This window comes from Rhinopithecus bieti, unplaced genomic scaffold (genome assembly GCF_001698545.2).
Source record: "Rhinopithecus bieti isolate Rb0 unplaced genomic scaffold, ASM169854v2 scaffold_641, whole genome shotgun sequence".
In the NCBI taxonomy this organism is placed as follows: Eukaryota; Metazoa; Chordata; class Mammalia; order Primates; family Cercopithecidae; genus Rhinopithecus; species Rhinopithecus bieti.
The window spans coordinates 5,426,441-5,444,710 of record NW_016803417.1 but is presented as its reverse complement, the minus strand read 5'-3'; the positions used below and the strand labels follow the sequence as shown (position 1 = coordinate 5,444,710).

The following is an 18,270-nucleotide window of genomic DNA, read 5'->3' as shown; positions in this document are numbered from 1 at the left end:
AATTGACCTTTTCCTAGTAATTGAAGTTGTGCTAGACTGTCTACCTACAATTTTAGCAAGGCTTTGTGCCTTGACAAAATCAGATTAGAACTTTCTTTACTTCATCCATGTTTATTTTGAATCTCTCAGCTCAGCTAGTATAATTGTGTGAAGAAAACAGTCTAACACTGCTGAGTTGATATTGAGGAAGGGTTTCTATGGAGATGCAAACTGAAACTGATTCTCTTGTTTCTTTTTTTGTTAATTGACCTGAGAAGCAAGAACAAGTCTTCAAGGATCTTGGCACATTTGTCTGGGTTATTTTCTGCATGCTTTATGATTTTCCTAAATGAGGAAGAAATAGAGGCCAGGCACCTCTATAAATGCATCCTATTTGGTTTGGCCTTAGAGGGTTTATCTGGTCTGGAGACAACGTCAATCCTGCGAAGCAGAGGTGGAAATAAGGATCCCAAAGGTCATCCATCACAGGACTTCTCACACTTTTATTTTTCGTTTTTTTTTTTTTTTTTTTTTTGAGACGGTGTCTCACTCTGTCACCCAGGTTGGAGTGGAGTGGTGCAATTTTGGTTCACCATAACCTCCACTGCCTCCCAGGTTCAAGCGATTCTCCTGCCTCAGCCTTCTAGGTAGCTGGGATTATAGGCACCTGCCAACATGCCTGGCTAATTTGTATATTTTTAGTAGAGAAGAGGTTTCACCATGTTGGCCAGGCTGGTCTCGAACTCTTGACCTCAGGTGATTCACCCACCTCAGCCTCCCAAAGTGCTGGGATTGGAGGTGTAAGCCACCGCAGCCAGCATCAGTTTTCTTTTTTTAGAGACAGGGCCTCCTTAAGTTGCCCATGCTGGTCTTCAACTCCTAAGCACAAGGGATCCTCCCCATCTCAGCATCCTGAGTAGATGGCACTCTACAGGCTAATGCCACCATGCCCAGCATTAGGACTTCTCAAACTTTAATGTGCACATGAACCACCTGAAGAGCTTGTTAAAATGCAGAATCTGAGTAAGTAGATCTGGGCTGGGGCCTGAGATTCTGCATTTCTAAGCAGCAACCAGGTGATGTTGATGCTGCTGGTCCAAGAACTACCCTTAGTGTAGCAAAAGTATAAAGCACTGTTAAAAACAGTGTAAATGTATTTTCTTTTAAACTTTTTATCGACTCTTATCCATTAAAAGGAAAGCAAATTCATAATGACTGCAAATTCTGAAAAACATGGGTTGATATGAGTCAGAGCCAGTGGCTTGATTCAACCATATAGAAACACTTACATGGTCAAAGACAGTGTAAAATGTAAAACTGGGAAATCTTAGTATATCATCAAAGTCTCTTAGCTTTTGTTAAACACCACACCGACTGTCCTAACTGTAATTCCCAAGAATATAATTAAAAGCAAAGAAAAAGAACAAAACCAATAGAATTGCTACTTCCTAGGGAAATGGGGTGAGATTCCTTGGAGACTGGGTTTGAAGATCATTGTTAATGTGACTGAAATGCACTAGTACATTGTTACCAGCTCCCAGAAGCCCCATTCACACGGGCATGCAATGTCACAGCACTCCCTGGCTTGGAGTGACTACTGACATGTCACGTGTTTGCTTCCCATTCTTTGTAAGAATTCACCAGGGCTCATATTCATACTTTCTTTCTTCATCCCATTTATCCATTAACGTTTTCCCCTTTTCTTCTGACATAGTGCTGCTCTTCTGAAAATCATGTGTAAGCAATTGCTTTAAAAAGAAAAACGAAGAACCCTTCTGACAAGAAACAAAAGACCTGAAAAAGGAATTTGATTTCACAAATACAATCATTTCCCTTTCATGTTTGGCTGCAATCAAAAGCTACGGAGTTCAATCTCAGAAGCCTAATGCTGGAGATTTCCAGAGAGATTTGATATTTTTTCTCCTAAAACATTACAATTCATCTATATATACAAATATACACAAATACAAACATAATTTTAAATTTTACAGTGTGGATGGTTTAGCGAAACTCATGTTGATGCATGCTGTACTGAATGTAATCAGAAATTGTGAATAATGTGTCATATTCAGAAACCTGTAAGGCAAGGGTCAACAAATTATAGTCCTTAGGCCAAACCCAGGCCACCACCTGGTTTTGGTGCAGCCATAAAAATGGTTTTTATGTTTAATGGTTGGGGAAAAAAAATAAGATTTTGTGACATGTTAAAATTATCTTAAGTCAATTACAGTGCCTATAGTTTTATTGGAATATAGCTTCACTAATGCATTTATGTATTACCTGTGGCTGCTTTTGTGCAACAGTGGCAGTTGAGAAGTTGTAACACAGACCATACGATTAATGTTACAGGTTGAATTTGTCTTCCATAAGTGCATATGTTGAGGTTCTAACTGCTAATAGCTCAGAATGTGACATTATTTTAAGATGGGGCCTTTACAGAGGTACTCATGTTAAAATGAGATCATTAGGGTGGGCTGTAATCCAACATAACAGGCGTTCTTATTAAAAGGGGAAATTTGGACCCAGAGACACACAAGAAGGAAGATGATATGAAGAGATACAGGGAAAAGACAGCCCTCTATAAGCCAAAAAGAGAGGCCTGGAACAGATCAACAGATCCTTCCCTCACAGCCCTCAGAGGGAACCAGCTCTGTCAACACACTCACCTCAGATTTCTAACCTCCAGAATGAGAAACAAGTTCTTGTTTTGTAAGCCACCCAGTTTGTGGTACTTTGTTACATCAGCCCTAGCAAACTAATACAGCTAGCAAAGCCTAAACTATTTACTCTCTGGGCTTATTCAGAAAAAAACTTGACTCCTTCTCCAAGGAACCAATTTTTCTGTTTAACCCCTTGAAGCCAGTGAGCACATGCCTCCTGGCTAGTCAAGAAACTTCAGGGGTCCTTTCTTCAATGAACCTGCCTTTCATCACACACCCCCACTCCAGTGTTCAAGCCCTTTCTCTCTGGTAAAAGAACTTGGAACAACAAATGGATTGCACATTATTTGGATGAAATGAAATCATTGAACAACTCCTACTTACTACCTCTTACTCCAAGCCAGGAACGTAGTGAATTTGTTCCATGAATGGAGAGACAAGTAGAGAAACTCCACTTCATCCTTGAATCTTCTGACAAAGCATGGTACATCTAAAATGCCATGTCATGAGAGCCCTGGGAGTTCTCAGAGAAGACCTAGGTTTTTAGAAGCTGTCAGTTCTCTTGGGACATTTCTCATGGATCCAGTTTGCTCTCTGAGATGGTAATTTGGAGGGAAAAGGACAAGTCAATTGCAGTATAAAACAAATTGCTAAGTAATCTGGGAATCTTTTATCGTCATGTGACAAGAAAACCAGTCAACAATTATTAATAAAAATCATGGTGGTGAAACCCCTTCTCTACTAAAAATACAAAAATTAGCCAGGCATGGTGACACGTGCCTGTCTGTAGTCCTAGCTACTCGGGAGGCTGAGGCAGGAGAATTGCTTGAACCTAGGAGGTGGAGGTTGCAGTGAGCTGAGACTGCACCACTGCACTCCAGCCTGGTGACAGAGTGAGACTCCATCTAAAAAAAAAAAAAAAAAAAAAGGCAGAACAATAACATTAATGACAATAAACATTTATTGAACATTTATTTACATGTCAGGTATAAATCAAAAATATAATTCTAAGCCCCAAACTGACTGAATTGACATCTCCCTGCCCTCCATTATTGGCCAAAAGGATCCTGAAAACTAGTTCAGGCCATGACAGGAAAAGGGGATAGCATACGCCTCGATATATCCTCCTCTCTGGAGCTTAGGTGTTGACAGTTAGAGATTCTAGGACTGACAGAACAGACTCTTTGCAGCAATAAGATACTAAATTCCAACCTGACCCTGACACAGCATCAGATGACAGATAACAGGCACTGAAGGAAATCAAAGCATTTTACCCCAAAATATATTCTTGGACATAATTTGGAATGGCTCTACAAAGCCATCTTTTGTGGGGGAAATCTGCCTTCTGTAGAGAATCCCTGTCCCTTGCTAGATCTTTTCTGGAGAGTCTGACACCCTTTGAGGTCTAATAAGAGATATTTACCATCTATTCTCTCTGAAGCCTGCTACTTAGAGGCTTCATCTACATAACAAGAACCTCAGCTTCCACAACTTTCTTTATCTTAACTCAAACATTTGTTTATACTGACTTTACCTCTTCTGACAAAGCTTAACTTTTCCAACCAATTGCCAATCAGAAAATCTTTGAATCCACCTATGACCTGAAAGCCTCTCCTTCTTTGACATGTCCTGCTTTTCTGGGCCAAGCCAATGTATACTTTACATGTGTTGCTTGTGTCTTTGCCTGTAACTTCTATCTCCCTAAAATGTGTGAAACGAAGTATAAGCCAACCACCTTGGGCACATGTTCTCAGGACTTCCTGAGGCTGTGTCACAGGCCATGACCTTTAACCCTGGCAAAATAAAACTCTAAAATGATTAAGGCTCATCTTGGTTGTTTTCTTTGATTTACACAGGCATTGTGCAAAACTCTTTATGTATACGAATTACCTGATTTAATCATTACAACAATATAAAATAAGAAGTATATCTATCTCAATTTGACTGATGGAGAAATTAAGTTGCCCAAGATCACAAAACTGGAAAATGGCAGAACTAGGACTCAAAACAAAAATAGCTGATTTCAAAGCCCAATGTTTGTATCAGAGGCCATCCAGCCTTGATGGTATGCGAAACAAACAAAATCTTCTTGGAGTGCTGCCTAACAATTTTAGCCACCTGAGAAAGTGACAGTGGTTTTGTCTTTTCCTCTGGCTGTTAAGCTGGTGTTTTTTAATTCTAATGCTTTGACAGCTTAGGGCCTGGCTGACGCTGGAAGGTTTTGTTCTTCCCAGGGTTAGCTAATTCCTAGAGATAGCAAACACCACACCCTGGAGCTTACCTTTCAGATGCAAACCACACACTTCCTTTCTCAGCCCCACACAGGGCTCTCAAACTTGGGCCACTATTTCTCTGCCCTAACCACCCCAAGGGTAGGTACCAGGCAATTAGGGACAGTCCCTATGCCCCAGAGCCTGCTGAAATTATTCAAACAAGCTAATCCTAAACCTGCTCACCATGCTTTACCTTGCCTTTCCCACAGAATCCCCAAAAAGGCTTCACCCACATTCTTCCTTTGCTCATTCTGCCTCCTGTCTGACCTTGGCGCTTCCCTGTGTGGCCCTGTGTGGCGTGTTGTGCCCCCTCCTCTTGGGAACTGTGAATAACAAACTATCAGTCATCTCAACATCTGTTGGCCTCCCCATACCTGAATAATAATGAAGTCTACATTTTAAGCCACTCTCTCAGCCTCATCTACCTTCCATCTCATATCATGACGGTATAGTACACAGGCCCAGCCTGCCAAAGTATGCCTCATGTGATGGTTTGTACCAACAAAATGCTCAAAATAAAACCAAAACACAAACACGATACCAAAATTGTATAAACCTCTAACTGCTTTCCCTCCTGCCCAAGGCTTAAGCATTCTGGCATTGAGATGCTCCTCCCTGGAGTTTGTCATGCCTGCCAGCATTCCTGGGAGTCAAAAACAAGGGATGGGAAACTCCCTCACCTGCATCTTGAACAGGAATTCTCATTCTGGGATTAGGGCATCGAACTTAAAATCAGCCAAGAGTAGACAGGAGAGCAAAAACAGCCACATTCTCCCCTTGACAGCTCAGATCCTGTATTCTCCATGTGAATGAAGCATGATCATGGTGGGAAGCCCAGGCAAAGCTGCCTCCAGGGGCTGGCTAATTGCACACACTACTCCAGAGCTTCCTTCTGAAGGCCACAGCCAACCTCCAGGTTCGCTGTCAGTCCCCATTTGTTAAGATACACTCTTATTTATTATATAAGCAAAGCAAATGATTTACTGTACACCAAGGAAGGACACCACTTCAAAGTAAACCGGAATCACCACCAGTTCATGAGACCTGGGTAGCTTTCTCCTGAAAGGCACGGAAACGTGATTGTGCTGTGCATCTGGGCTGGAACATAAAGGCTGCTGGGAAAGGCAGATTGTGCTGGACACAGCTTGTCAAACCCATTCATCTGGCAAGAGAAGTGATGACCAGTGACCTCTGGACTTGTGTGACTGCTGCAAATTCATTCATGCTCCTTTTTCAGGCTGAGTAAACAAGATCCATCAAGACTCAGTGAATTGTGGATATAAACATCACTGGGTTAACCAATAGCTGGTTAAGCATGTGCTTTAGACACGGTAAAACCGGCACCAAAACAAAAGATATTTTGGTAAGAAGCTGATATTTAATATTTTAGAAATTAGAATAGCATTATAAGGAAAAAATCAAAATGTTTTAGGTTTCCTTATATTTATTTTAAAGCTTATTTTGTTTTTTTATTTTAAACGACATACAAGAAAGTAGGGAGGAGATATAATTTTTTTTTAAGAGTTCAGTCTTTCTCAACTGTAATCCAAACTTGACCCAAAGCCAGGATCAAGGCATGCCTTCTGGCTCTTTAGTGTTCTGTTCTTAAGACCACTGGTTCTTGGGATAAGCTGGCGATGCCGATATTCTTGCAAGATTTGGAATTAAGGGCCTCTTTTGTATATATTGCCATGAAGGGACATGTGAGATGGGCTGTGTCTGTGGGATTAACATGAGTGGTTCATGGTGGCAGTCCGTAGTTTCCCACAAGTCCCAGACTGTGTGTAGTGTGGATACACAGGGCTTTGCATACTCAGTACCTTGAAAGGAGATCTGATCATAATGTTTGGCCAAGAAAAAGGCTTACAGTCATAAAAACTCTAAAAAACCCTGGTCTACAATAGACACTAGGCCCTGGCGAAATCTCCCAGATTCCTAACCAAGGGAGTTTTTTACATGCCATCAGATGACCAACCCTCCCAGGGGTGTTCTCAGCTCCAGGAAAACAGTATGTAGTAACGGCAGAGTATGAATCCAGATTTCAATATCTAAGGAAGGAAAAGGACTGTTTGCCCCGGTGTTTCGTTTGCCTCTTCAGAAAGTACTCATCTAAGCAGAAATAGAAAAAAAACTATACATCTTTGCATCTTTCCAAGTTTAATTCCCCTCCAGTTATGAAAACACAGCCATATTAAATTCCTTTCTACACCGCTAGAGGGAAATCTAACCCACCTGACCAGAACTTGTTTCTTCTTTCTTTAAAAAAAAAAAAAAAAAATTATAATTACAGAACTAAAATTTTAAGACTGACACTTACTTTGAGACATTATCCTGCTCAATACTTTCTACTCTTTCCCCTGTTTTAAAATTATTTGAATATATGCAGGCAAAGAGACTTAGAAAAGCACAAACCAGCCATCCTAGTTGGGCAGGAGGCTTGACAGTTGAGAAACTGTTCTAACAGTCAACCTGAATGTCTTCCAGTTCAGCTTGAGTTTATTTCCTCAAATTACATATTCATTAGTTATGGAGAACAGCTGGTCCTCTTTCCCCACCTCACATTATTCCTTAGATTCCTGAAAACCTCCAAGTCACGCCTCTCGTCTAAGCGGAAAGAGCCAGCTCCTTAACTTGGTCCTAGAGGTTAGAGCCCAACTCTCCACCAAGTGTTTCTCTTCTAAACTCTCTCGTCAACACTTTGCCCTCCCCCATAGTTCCAAAGTGCACCAATACCGACCAAATTCTGAGGAGAAAAATAAAATGAGGTATTTCCTCATGTTTTCTCTCATACATATGGCTATTAATATATCCTTGCTCAGGTTTTCTTTTAAATAACAATGTTTTATTTATTCTTAAAGCTGAATTTGTTTTCATTTTTAACTACATATGGGAAAGTAAGGAGAGGAAATGTAATTTTTTTTCAGGGTTTGGGGGGCTATAAACTGTAATCCAAAGTTGACCCAAAACCAGGACCAAGGCACAACTTTTAGCTCTTTAAATCACATATACCTGGTATGATCCCAAAATCACGCTCTCATACACACATACATGTACACACATATACATATACAAAAGTCTTTATCTTGTCATGAAAGTACATGGCTAAGTGAATGAGGATTTGTGTCACTTCTGAACTCCATTCTGTTTCTCTTTCACATCATGTGTATTATATTTATTTCTACTTTATTCTCCAAGTTTTTGACTACTCACTCTAGATCCCTTATGAAATAGAAAAGATATCCAATATTTATTTAGAATATTATTTTCACAATGTTTCTAAATCCTATTCATTGCTAATTCAAAATTAGTACAGAAAACTGGTTGTTTTTAAGGCACTATTCACTTTTATAACTGTTGTTAAAGGAAAAGCCTTAAACAAATTAAATTTAAGAGTTTAACTGAGCAAAGAACGATTCTTGAATCAGGCAGCCTTCAGAACCAGATAGGTTCAGAGCAACTCGGAGCTGCCACGAGGTCAGATAACATTTATGAACAGAAAGAGAAAAGTGAAGTACAGAAAGCAGAAGTGAGGTCCAGAAACAGCTGGATTGGTTACAGCTCAGTTTTCGCCTTATTTGAACACATTTTGAAAAAGTGGCTGCCTGTAATTGGCTGAAACTCAGCCGCTGTGATTGGCTGGGACTCAGCTACTTGTCACAAGAGTAGGTTACAGTCTGTTCAGTCTGTTTACACATCCAGTTAGGTCATAGTTCACTATGTATGGAAAAACCTTTAGGCTGAACTTAAATTATGTAAGGAGTCAGCTTTAGGCTGAATTTCTCTTAACAATGTGGAATAACAAATACATTTGGTGTTTGTCCTCAATTTCTGGCACAGAGCTCCTAAAACCTTTGGAACTTCCTGAATGATAGGAGTGTCCTTTGTTATTTCAGCCACAGCAGACTTTATGCTAATGAGGGACTCTTGGTGGGCCCCAACATAGTTTCAAGTGGAGGGCTGGCTGCCAGAGGAACCAAACAGGTGGCTAGAGGGCTGTAACGTTCAGCCCCACCCCTACAGGGAGGGGAGCAGGGCTGGAGACCAAATTCAACCACCAAGGGTCAATGATTTAATCAACCGTAATTACCTAGTGAAACCTCCATAAGAACCCTTCAACAGGGTTTGAAGAGCTTCCAGGCTGGTGAACACATCAAGGTGCTGGAGGGTGTCTTACTCAGAGAGGGCATGGAAGCTCCACACTCCTTCTCCACACCTGGTCCTATGCATTTCTTCCATTTGGCTGTCCTGGGTTCTAGCCTTTATACTGAACCAGTAATGCCAAGCGAAGCACTTTCCTGAGGTCAGTGGGTCATTCTAGTGAATTGTTAAATCTGAAGGGGGGGGTTGTAGAAAACCCTAAATTTGTAGTTGGCAAGGCAAAAATGTGGGTAGCCTGTGCACCCTATTTGCAGCTGGCATTCCTACTAGAAGCAATCTTGTGAAAGTGAGCCCTTAACCCTGTGGGGTCTGGGCTAAATCCAGATAATATCAGAACTGACTTGAATAGAATTGTTGCACCCAGTTGGTGTCAGAGAATCATAGAATTGATTGATATGAGGAAAAAGCCTCTCAATAACACTGAACTGAGGCTCCAGCGGTAGCCTTGGACTCAAGCACAAGTAAAAAGAAATTCTCTTCTGGGCCTTCAACATTAACATGGGCAACATGGATTTTGTTATAAGAAAGACTTAGTTTGAACCTCCAGTCCAGAAACTACCCACTCCATGAATTGAATTGCTCCCTGACTCAGTTTCCTTTCCTGCAAAAGCAGGATAATTCTGCCATGGGGCCACTGGAACGATGAATAAGATAAAGGATGTATCTAGAATGGAGCCTGCATATTGTAGGGACCTTAAAAATGGCATTTATTTTATTCAAAACCTCAGTCATAGGAGGAAACCCGATGATAGCACCAACATTCATCCTGAATACAGAATATTTCAGCTTCTTGTGTGATATAATTGGGCTGAGATATTCCGAAGTAATTAATGGTCAATATTGCAATAATTTGGCAAAACTACATTGGGCATTTACCATGTACCAGGTGCGCTGGGGATACAGGGAACTAATCTGACAAAGTCCCAGCCTCCTGGTGCTTCCATTCAACTGGGTGGAAACAGACAATAAAATAGAATATATATATATATATGATGAGGATAAATGCCATAGAGAAAGCAAAGCAGGGTAGGGAGGTAAGAAGTACCTGCATGTGAGGGCTATTTTATATCAGGTGGCCAGGGACACCCTTACCGAGAAGTAAGGAGACAAGCCATGCAGATGTCGGAAGGAAAAGCATTTCAGGCAGAGGGAACAGCCATCATAAATAACACAAGGCAGAGCGTTCTCATCATGTTCACCAAACAGCAGGTGGAGTGGAGAGAGAAGCGGGAAAAAGAGATAGCAAATGAGGTCAGAGGGAGAAGGGGGTCATTTCCAGTATGTCGTTCAAGATCATGGTAAGGGTTTGGGCTCTTCTCTGAATAAGGTGGAGGGGAGGATTTTAGCAGAGCTATGAGGTGTTCTAACATGTTTCAGGAGAATCACTCTGATTGCTATGCTGAGAACAGGGTGGGTAGAGAATGGGCAAGTGTGGAGGGAAGGAGACCAGTTAGGAGACTATGTACCACGCTAGAGAGAACAGCGCTTGGCCCTGGGTGGAAATGGTGGAGGTGGTAAGATGGGGTCAGATTCTGGGTGTGTTTCGAAGGTCACATTGATAGGATTTACTCTTGAATGAGAAGGACTGAGGCATGAAAGAGAGGAAAGAAGAAGTCAAGGCTGAATCCTAGGGTTTTTTGGCCTAACCATTTGGAAGAATGGAACTGCCATTTACTGAGATGGAGAAGAATGAAATAAGCAGGATGCTGGAGTTTGTTTTGGAGGCGTGCACAGGAGGCTGGTGGGAATTCACTGTTGCACATGTCAAGTTGGTGATGTCTATAAGACATTCAAGTGGAATCCAATAAGCAACATAAACAGAAGTCGAGGAGACAGAGATCAATGTGTGGAACGGTATTAAAAACAGGTGCCATTCATTCTACAGTTTTAAAGAATTCAAGGTCCTGCTGCTAGCACTTCACAGTTCACTTAGCTCTTTGCTATTCAACGAGTGGCTCCTGGACCAGCAGCAGTGTATTGCCTGGGAGCTTGTTAGAAATGCAAAATCTCTGGCCCCCCTCATACCTGAGTCAGACTTTACATTTTAACACATTCCCAAGGTGACTGACCGGTAATTAAAGTTTGAGATGCACTTGTCTAATTAATATCATCCGGGAAACTTTAAAAAATCTACAGGTCCCACCTCAAAACAAAGTAGAATCTCTAGGACTGGGGCCAAAGCATAGGTACTTTCACCAAGCTGCCCGAGTGGTTCTGATGTGCAGCCTGGGCTGAGAACCACTGAGCTAGCTGACTCTTCTCATTTCTGTATGCTCCCTCTTTCAAGTTTCATTGCTAGTGTTCTTAGAAAGCCATCTCCACAGAGATATGCGGTTCTAAGAGAGGATGCAGGCTAGTAGCTAGAGTAATCATGTCTCCTGGTTTATTGGGGACAATCTAAAGTAATTATCTTTCACTCACAAAAGTACAGATCCCCAACTTTTGCTGGTTCTACTTAATGATTTTTCAATCTTATGATGGTGTGAAAGCAATACACATTCAGTAGAAACCGTACTGTGAGTCCCTATACGACAATTTTTTCACTTTCAGTATAGGATTCAATCCATTTCATGAGATATTCAGCACTTTATTATAAAATGGGGTTTGTGTTAGATGATTTTCCCCAACCATAGGTTAATGTAAGTGTTCTGAGTTTTTGTTCAAGGTAGGCTGAGCTAAGCTCTGATGTTCCGGAGGCGAGGTGTATTCAATACGTTTTCAACTTATGATGGGTTTATTGAGGTGTAACTCTGTTGTAAATCTAGAAGCATCTGTATTCTGGTTTAGATTACAAATCATATATTCTCCCTATGTAAAACAAAATGGCTGTGTACTTTATTTCTGGATTACGAAGTCTTATTAAGAACAGGTAGAACAAAATGACAGATGACCTTCGATTTGACAGGTGAATAAACATGAGGGACCTGGTGCTTAGGTATTAGTCGTTAAAGCCTTCTAGGTACAACTTATCAAAAATACATACTTAAAGCCGGGTGTGGTGGTTCACACCTGTAATCCCAGCACTTTGGGAGGCCGAGGCGGGTGGATCACTTGAGGTCAAGAGTTTGAGACCAGCCTGGCCAACATGGGAAACCCCATCCCTACTAAAAATTCAAAACAAGCCGGGGATGGTGGCAGGCATCTGTAGTCCTGGCTACTCAGGAGGCTGAGGCAGGAGAATCCCTTGAATCCAAGAGGTGGAGGTTACAGTGAGCTGAGATCATGTCACTGCACTCCAACCTGGGTGCCAGAGTGAGACTCTGTCTCAATAAAACAAAAACAAAGAAATATTTAAATTCCTCAATTTTCAGGATGACTGGGGGAAAATCAGGCCCCTCCCGAGGACTGGGGTGAGATGGGATGTGACTATATTCTGCAGTGAAAATACTAAAGCCAAGGGTTGATTAGCCACAGGCTGATTATCAGTCTGTGATTTTCCTAGCCCTTAACAAAACTTCTCCTTCCTTTTCCTTTTGGATCTTCTATTGTTCCGTAACTACTCCACCCACAGGCTGAAAGGGACAAGGGAAGAAGGTCAATGAGAAGCTAATTTACCAGCCCTGCTAATAAATTGGATGGGAAATAAAATGGAAACAATTGTACTGTTTCTGGTTACCTGTGATTTTAAACGCTTTTGGCTCATTCCTTTTTCCAAATGATTACCAGCTGGTTTGAGGGTTCACTGAAGGCCTACTGATTTCTGGTAAAATTAAAATAAACTTGTATTTTAAAAACTAGGTAGTCTTCCAGCAACAAGCCTTTGGAAGCTTTCCTTCCTGATTTACCAGGGACACAGAGTGGGATCAGGGCAAGCACCTGCTCATTTCATCAGGGCCCTCCCCGGCCCGTCCTCTCCTTACCACCAATTCGTAGGCACACATGGATAGAATTTTAAAACAATATTTTTGATGTAGATAAGAAATTATTTGACATTAACTTAAAACAAATAGCATAATCACTGTTCTACAAAAGGATGCAAATGAAAAATCTACATGTGAGGGTATGGTCTAAATGCATATAGATTATATCACAAGTTTTCCTAATTGCATCACTAGGATTGTTACGAGTATGTCTGCAAGGCAATCAGTGTAAATGGTTAAAATATGCTCTGTTCACATGTGTTCAAAATGTCTGGAAAAGAAACTATTCATGGGCAAAGTAAAATAGCCAGATGCTAATAAGCCAGTTGAAGGGAACTCTCTGTTCTCTTGCAAAATAATTTGAGTGTAGATGGCTATTGAGTTAGCGTGGGTAAAACATTAAAAACTCCCTGTTGAATTGGAACAAGATTCACAATGGAATCTTTGCAGATTAGAGAAGGTGGAAGGGGTTCTTTCTGTAGCCGAGAAAGCAACACAAGCAGGTCTTTCCAGTCAGGCCCTGATCAGGAATAACACTAGCAGCTTCAGGAGTACATCTTACTTTGATCTGTGTTCACAGTTAATCAAAGGCTTTTTGGAAGCCAGAAGCAGGTGGTCCTGGAAAGCAACCTTATAAGGAGCCTCCAAAATGCTCCAACTTAAAGGCTTAGGTAGAGTTCAGCAGTAATTAAGACAGGTTGGCCTGCTGAGAGAATCTTCTTGCTTTCCCTTAGGTGGTTACATTTCTTTTAAAGTCTTTATGATATATCCTGACTCAAATGTATTATGCAATAGGGCTTAAGTTGGTGAGTGAATGATGTATGGTATTTTAACAAGGAGTTCTATTTTAATGTAAAACTTTTAGCTAGATCATGTGCTACATCCTCGGGGGCCCATCTAGCCAGGTCTAGGATAACTCTTGTTTCTGAGAAGGGAGGGCAAATCAGCAATTGCAACAGGAACGTCAGTGAAGGGATTCACCAACCCCTCAAAGTGGCAAATTCTTTTCACCAACAGGATGAGAAATGTGCAGTCATGGGGACCAAAACCAGCATGACTTATGTTTCCTTTACTCACACGACCTTCTAAGAGTAGGCTGATGGAGGTTTTCAGCTTCAAAGGAAGCCTGGGGCGGGGCGGGGCGGGGTGGGTTGGAGGATCAAAAGCACTGCTTTTGTGGACTGCCTCAGGGAGAGACTCATGTGTGTATAGGATTGTTGTGACACTTGTCTAATGGCCTGGTCTCAGTCCAGCGTGGAAGGTAAATAAAAATAAGCAAATATCACAACCACTTACCCTGTGCAAATAGGGAAAAGAATGTTGAGGAAAAAATAGCCCGGAGTCAGAGTGAGTCAGAGTTGGTGAGGCCAGGAATATCATTCCTCACCCTGTACGTAGCTCTGGACTTTTAGGCCCCTGCTTTAGTCTCCTTCCCCAACATGAGATGTAGAATAGTGTTTTATTCGGAAAGACAGGGTAAGCTTCAAATTCTTGCATGATTTGGTACTATCTTGGGCAAAATGTACTCACTAACAAATTATTTTGGCAGAGTTTGGCCCATCCCCTGCATGGAAAGGCTATGATCCTGAGAGGAAGAGCCAAGGGCTTCATGCTGGCCACGTGCTTTACCCACTCATGCTCCTGGTTAACCCTGAGAACAGTTCTCAGCCCCCTCCAGCCTCTCCTGTCCCATCTAGGATGATTTTACTCCAGGCAGATCTCCTGGCTACAGGGTCAGGTGTAAGGATCTTAGCACCCATTGTTACCAAGTTCTTTGAGACCCTCCAAAGAAACTGACCATGAAGAAAAACCACAACAATAAACAACAAACAAAAAACAAAACAAAAACAAAACACTAAACTACTGACAAAGAAAGAAAACCCTCCCAGGTATCTTACTCCATCAGGGCAAATTATAGCTAGAAATTCTGAGCACCTTTAAAATTAGTAGCAGTGAGTATTTCTCTGTTTCTGTACTTTTCCATAAAGGAAGTATGGCAGGTAGAACAAATGTTTTCATCTCAAAAAATCATCTCATCAAGGACCTTGCTTCGAAACCTAGATTGAAGACCAAGAAGGCAGGAGCAGCCAGCTGTATAGCTTGAAGTACCCAACATTAGAGTGGGTTGTTTCTGGTATTAACTAATGTTGCCTGGAGCGTTAATGCATATGGGAGTGGAGAGGCTTATGGTTGTGTTATTTATGATTTTTCCCAGTTCTTAATTCGCCTTATTGTTGAAAACATGAGGAGATTTTGCCAAACACAATCTAGCTGAGCCTTGTTAATGTCTTTCCTTAACTTAAAAAGCCACCTATATCCTCTCCTCTCAGAGTGGACAATATAGCACTCTCAGAGACAAATCCCATCTGTATTGGCACCTCAAGGTCATGGTCCAAATATCTGGAGATTCAGAATTTACATGAGCATAGTCAAGGCTCTGAGAGTTTCACCTGTTTGACTCTAACGCTAAATTTCCTTGTCTATAAAAGGTGCCTTTTCTTTACCCCAATTAACAAACCACTGAACAATCAAGAGAGGACAGTTGTTTGGGACATGCTGGTCTAAACGGATTACAAATCGATGAGAGAGAGCAATTTTTCTGTTTCAAACACTATAATGAATGAATTAAACTTGCTTGGAGTTGCACCGAGCTTGTCCTCCAGCTGAAATTATCACGTACCTTTCCAGAAGGTAAAATAGCCCCATTAAAGCCCCATGGAGCTAAATTTGCCATGAGCTGCGAGACATAGTGCTGGGAGCACAACTGTTTCTGTACCTGTGGCTCCTGGTCATGGCCGCTAGGGTCCCTCTCGTAGCTCTCTGCGTACAGTCTGAGGGTGGCCCGCACACCACTGGAGGAACTGAGCCGGAAGATGAGCCGTGATGCATCCGAGAAAATAATCCTCAGGCCCTGAGACGGAGAACATCCAGAATGGAGCAGTGAGCAAATGAATACCTAAATAATAATCATTAATACCTGTCATAGAAATCAGAATGTTTTTATACCTCAACACAATCAGAATCAAGACTATTTATGTATTGGCTCTGGACACAGGGCATGTGATGAACCTACTTAGAGTTACCCATTTGTCTCTTTATTCTACTTCCATTGCTTTGTGGTTCATGTGGGGAAAGAGGAGCAAAGCTGTGAACAGATATACTTGAGTTCTCTTGGGCTGGTGATATGGGAATCAGAAAGAAGTGGAAGTCACAAGGATGAAATGATATTCAATAAATATTCTCAGGGCCAAAGTTTGTCCCTTGTAAATCTGTGGATGCATGAAAGGAGCCAATTTGTCTATTACAGTAAGATGGATTGCCCATATTAAAGTTACCCCGGCATGAGGTTAGGCTGCAGGTTCCTCTGCTGGCAAGGGAACCCTCCAGTGAAGTGCCCAGGGCTGGAGCCTCAGCTAGGCTCTGAAGGTTGCCAAGTACACTGCCGTCCTTTTGTCTCTGTCCTTTCTTCCGTCAATCAAGAAAAATGACAAGTCTCAATTATTTTAGGAGGTGTATTTGCCAAAGTTAAGGATGCACACCTGGGAGACAGGTCTATGCCTTTCTCCGAAGATGATTTTGAGGGTTCCAAATTTAAAGGGGAAAGGGCAGGATATTGAGAAGTACACAATTTTCATGTAAGAGGTGGGTAGGGGAAAATATTCATGCCTTTGTCTGGCTCATTGAAGCTGCATTTTTTTTTTTTTAACATAAGATGACACGGACAAAGGAGGCAGAAGAAAATTGCAGGGAATCTGCATTTTACATAAGATAACAGACAAAACTGGGCCAGGGGAACAATCACATGTGCATTTATGTCTGGCAGGCCAGGGGTGGCTGCACCTATAAAGTATCAATTTGCATTGCCACGGTGAAATTTTAATAGAATCACCTTTAGAGTAAAGATCTAGTAGCTCACCAGGAATTCCCTTGTGGGCAAAATATGGGGGAGGCACGTAGCTTTTCATCTTGTAGCCATCTTATTTAGGAACCAAAAGGGGGAGGCAGGTTTGCGTGACCCAGTTCCTAGCTTGAATTTTCCCTTTGGCTTAATGAGTTTGGGGGTTGCAAGATTGAATTTCCTTTCACACTTCCTACCTGACTTTTTCTTTGGCCTGACCACCAGAGTGGGGTGGGGTCAGAGCTGTGGCCACAACTACTAGTGCTGCCTAGGATTAATTCCTCATTGGTTCAGCACAGCTCCATTCGCTATATATCTCTTCTCAGTAGAGGCAGGGATATTGCAAAATTATGACCATAAGATCATACTGTGACTTCTGTTGAAGGAAATGTGTTCTCCTAAGACAACTGATAAGGTAACTCTTGTAAATAAGCATATTGGCAGGGGCCAGGGGAAGGAAGAGGAGGGAACAAAATAATGTATCTGGTGACTTGTTATTTTAGAAAACTTAGATGTCTCAGGAGACATTGATATCATGCATTCTCCCAAAGCAATTTATCCTTGAAATTTCTCCGGCCTCAAGTTGTGTTTAAGAATAAGCCATTAGTAAAAAAATATATATATCTGCTGCATATGTGACTGCAATTGTTTACCCCCACCCCCATCTGGTGGTATCTGCTGGGGGACACTATGGTTTCATCTGAGTGGCTTTCTGCTTTTAAGTTTCCCAAATAAATATTTTAAATTCCCAAATAAAAAGCTTTAGTTTCTTTTGGAGTGGTTCAATGTCTGCCACAATTTGTGTAACCAAAGGGAGCTATCTCCTCTACTGGCAACCAATCACTCTGTAATACTGGCTTTGCAAACAGGATATTATTAACCAGGATTTATTCATTGGGCAAACATTTTAGAGCGGCCCTTATGGATTAGGTACTGCACTAAATCCTGGGTATATGAATATAAAGACACAGTAATTGCCCTCCTTAAGCCTGCAGTAGTTTATTACAATGAACAGAAACTGTCTTCTTAACCACCTTATGCTGCTGGAGAGGTGAATAGTTACAAAATTCCAAATGGAGCGAGTGAAGCAATTACTGACTGTTTACAAATCCCTGTATTTCAAATTATGTTCAAACTGACAAGAAAGCCCCAAAGATCTCACAATTACATTAATATTCATAGCCTTGTTTTTACAAACTCTTTTGAAGCTGTTACTTATGTTTAAGCCTACATTCCCATTGTCACTACACATGGGGCATGTGAGTACATGACTCTGCTCAGAACTATGGCTTACCCATAAATTGGTTAAAGTAATATCTAAGGATGAGGTCCTAACCCACCTGTTGCAGATTCCAAGTCACTTGGGGCTACTTCTTCTGATGAGCCCCTGGACTCAATCCTTTAAAATACCTCCCATTAAACAATTAACCTCTCAGATTCAT

At 41.5% G+C, this 18,270-nt stretch overlaps 1 protein-coding gene across 2 annotated transcripts in view; it reads right to left on the bottom strand.

Moving 5' to 3' along the window:
- PGM5 (phosphoglucomutase 5) overlaps positions 1-18,270 on the bottom strand; it is a 184,801-nt gene that overhangs the window by 16,986 nt on the left and 149,545 nt on the right. For both annotated transcript variants that reach the window (XM_017883838.1, XM_017883828.1), the window contains exon 11: positions 15,707-15,841. In XM_017883838.1, coding sequence (XP_017739327.1) covers positions 15,707-15,841 — 135 coding nt within the window. The remainder of the gene's footprint in view (positions 1-15,706; positions 15,842-18,270) is intronic.